Consider the following 2055-nt stretch of genomic DNA (forward strand, 5'->3'; position numbering starts at 1 on the left):
AAATTCAGGTGGAACACATGTCGATGCATGATTGGACAATTTGAAAAAATTAAAAAAAAAAACTCTATCATTTTTTGACGGATTAGTCTGTCTTTCCACTTCCCTATTTTTAAGTCTGGACGAGTGGCTTTATTCTATTACATTTTTTTTACGAATTGGAAAATGCATCAGTGTTTATATCTTTACATACACAATCATACTTATGATGATTTCCAAACTAGCTCACATTATTCTTTTTAAAATAAATATTTTATCTTTTTACTGGCTGAGAAATAAATAATAATTAAACAGTTATTCCTTTCACAAAAAAATAGAAAAAGGAAAAGAACCTTAATATTTCCAAATTATGTAATGAAGAAAATACTGCAAAAGAAATAAAATCAAATTTCTGAACAGTAGAAACACCTTGTGTAACATGCACACATACACATCAATGAATTTCTTCACCCTTTCTCTCTCCATACGTTAATTAGAATCTACTATACAATCAAGAAATTGTTTAGATATATAAACAATAAGAAAAATAGTAATTTTCCATAAAATTTCTTCTTTTTTTTATCTCTTTACAAACTAGAATATAACAAAAGTGTACAATAATCTATTTTTCTCCTGAAGAACAAAAGAAAAAGGCCCTATAGGCTACAATCTCCAGTATGGTGATGAAGATTATACCTTCCTAGGCTTAGGAGTAATCTTGATGACAAGACCAGGAAAAACATCATCGGAATCAAGAATATGTGGGTTCTGCTCGATTATGAAGGGATCATCGCATTTGTCGCTGATACTGTGGAGAGTTTCACCTTCTCTTGCAACATAGATTTCCTCGCAGGGGTAGTCTTTCAGCTGGTTATTTCTCAATAGAGAATTATTCATTCTTAGTGACGATGATGCTGATGAGCCCACCAATATGAGAAACAGTATAATAATTGCGCAGGATGCATCACTTGGAAATGATGCTTTTAAGGATTTGGCCATGTTGGATGAAGCCGTTGTATAGAGAAAGTGAAAATGCAGTGGAAGGCGGTTAAGAGATATGTAATAGTGAATCTTATATATATAATTTTTTTATCGTGCTACATGTAGAATATATATATATATATACACACACACATAGATGATGTGATGTGATGTGATTAAATCATAATTTTTTAACCAAAAAAAAAAATTCAAATCCTCGCGCACTCTTTTTTTTGACATTTCATCTGTATATAAATCATTATATAATTTCATTATGTATAAGTATCGTTATTTATAATTTTTTTATCCTAATGAAGACTAATATATACAAAATATGCAGAGAGTTTGAGACTCTTTTAAAAATAGAAATAAGATGCTTTTTATTTAAAGAGTTGAACATTAAAATTATGTTTCAAGAGATTCTTTAAATAAACATTTTAATTTAGAGCATAAGTTAACACTTAAATGTATTTAAAGTATTTCAATTTTCAATGAAATAAAATAATATAATAATTTGAAGGGGAATTAGTGAAAATAAAATATACGAAAAAAATAATAAATACTTTTTGAAAGCAGTAAAATTAAGTGTTAAATATAAATAGTATAGAGTACTTCAATTTTTTTATTCTCTGAATTTATAAGTACTCTCTAGTCTCTACATGATAGAAAATGTTCTTTAAAAATAGAAAATCTTTTGGAAATACGCTTATTGATGGGAATGGTATATAAATCTATATCTACATAAGGTGGAGCTGGTGGCTATGTATGTAGGTAGAAGGTCTTCGTTTACTTATTAGTAGGAAGTTAGAGTTCAAGTTTTCAATGATATCATGGCGTGTGAATTTCAGTCTTGTATGGCGGATTCTTGAAACATTCAAGATCAAAATAAACTAAAGAATTTTTTTGCAATAAATTCTTTTAAGTTTTTCTAATAAGACTTTTGACCCTTTTTTTGTCCGTAATAGATTCCATAAAATTTATTGCTAATTTTCGTCTAAAACGTTGAAAAACTTTCAAAATTCTTAAAATAGTTTACTGATATATAATTAGTATGCTAAATTAAATAAAATTGAACAAAAAATTAATAAATCATATCAT

At 27.5% G+C, this 2055-nt stretch overlaps 1 protein-coding gene across 1 annotated transcript; it reads right to left on the reverse strand.

The window, feature by feature from the left end:
* Positions 1 to 330: 330 nt before the first annotated feature.
* Positions 331 to 975, reverse strand: LOC111382531. Its single transcript, XM_023006537.1, has 2 exons — positions 673 to 975; positions 331 to 363 (listed from the first exon to the last, which is right to left on the reverse strand). Exons 1-2 carry the CDS (start codon positions 973 to 975, stop codon positions 331 to 333), a joined length of 336 nt encoding a protein of 111 aa, XP_022862305.1.
* Positions 976 to 2055: the final 1080 nt, after the last annotated feature.

The sequence above is a fragment of the Olea europaea genome, unplaced genomic scaffold (genome assembly GCF_002742605.1).
Source record: "Olea europaea var. sylvestris unplaced genomic scaffold, O_europaea_v1 scaffold2517, whole genome shotgun sequence".
In the NCBI taxonomy this organism is placed as follows: domain Eukaryota; kingdom Viridiplantae; phylum Streptophyta; class Magnoliopsida; order Lamiales; family Oleaceae; genus Olea; species Olea europaea.

Bases quoted from the DNA above. Each gene is read 5' to 3' on its own strand.
- LOC111382531 (XM_023006537.1), bottom strand. From the start codon at position 975: ATGGCCAAATCCTTAAAAGCATCATTTCCAAGTGATGCATCCTGCGCA. The intron at 364-672 runs GTATAATCTTCA...TTTCTTTTGCAG, and splicing joins TTACTCCTAAGCCTAGGAAG to TATTTTCTTCATTACATAAT.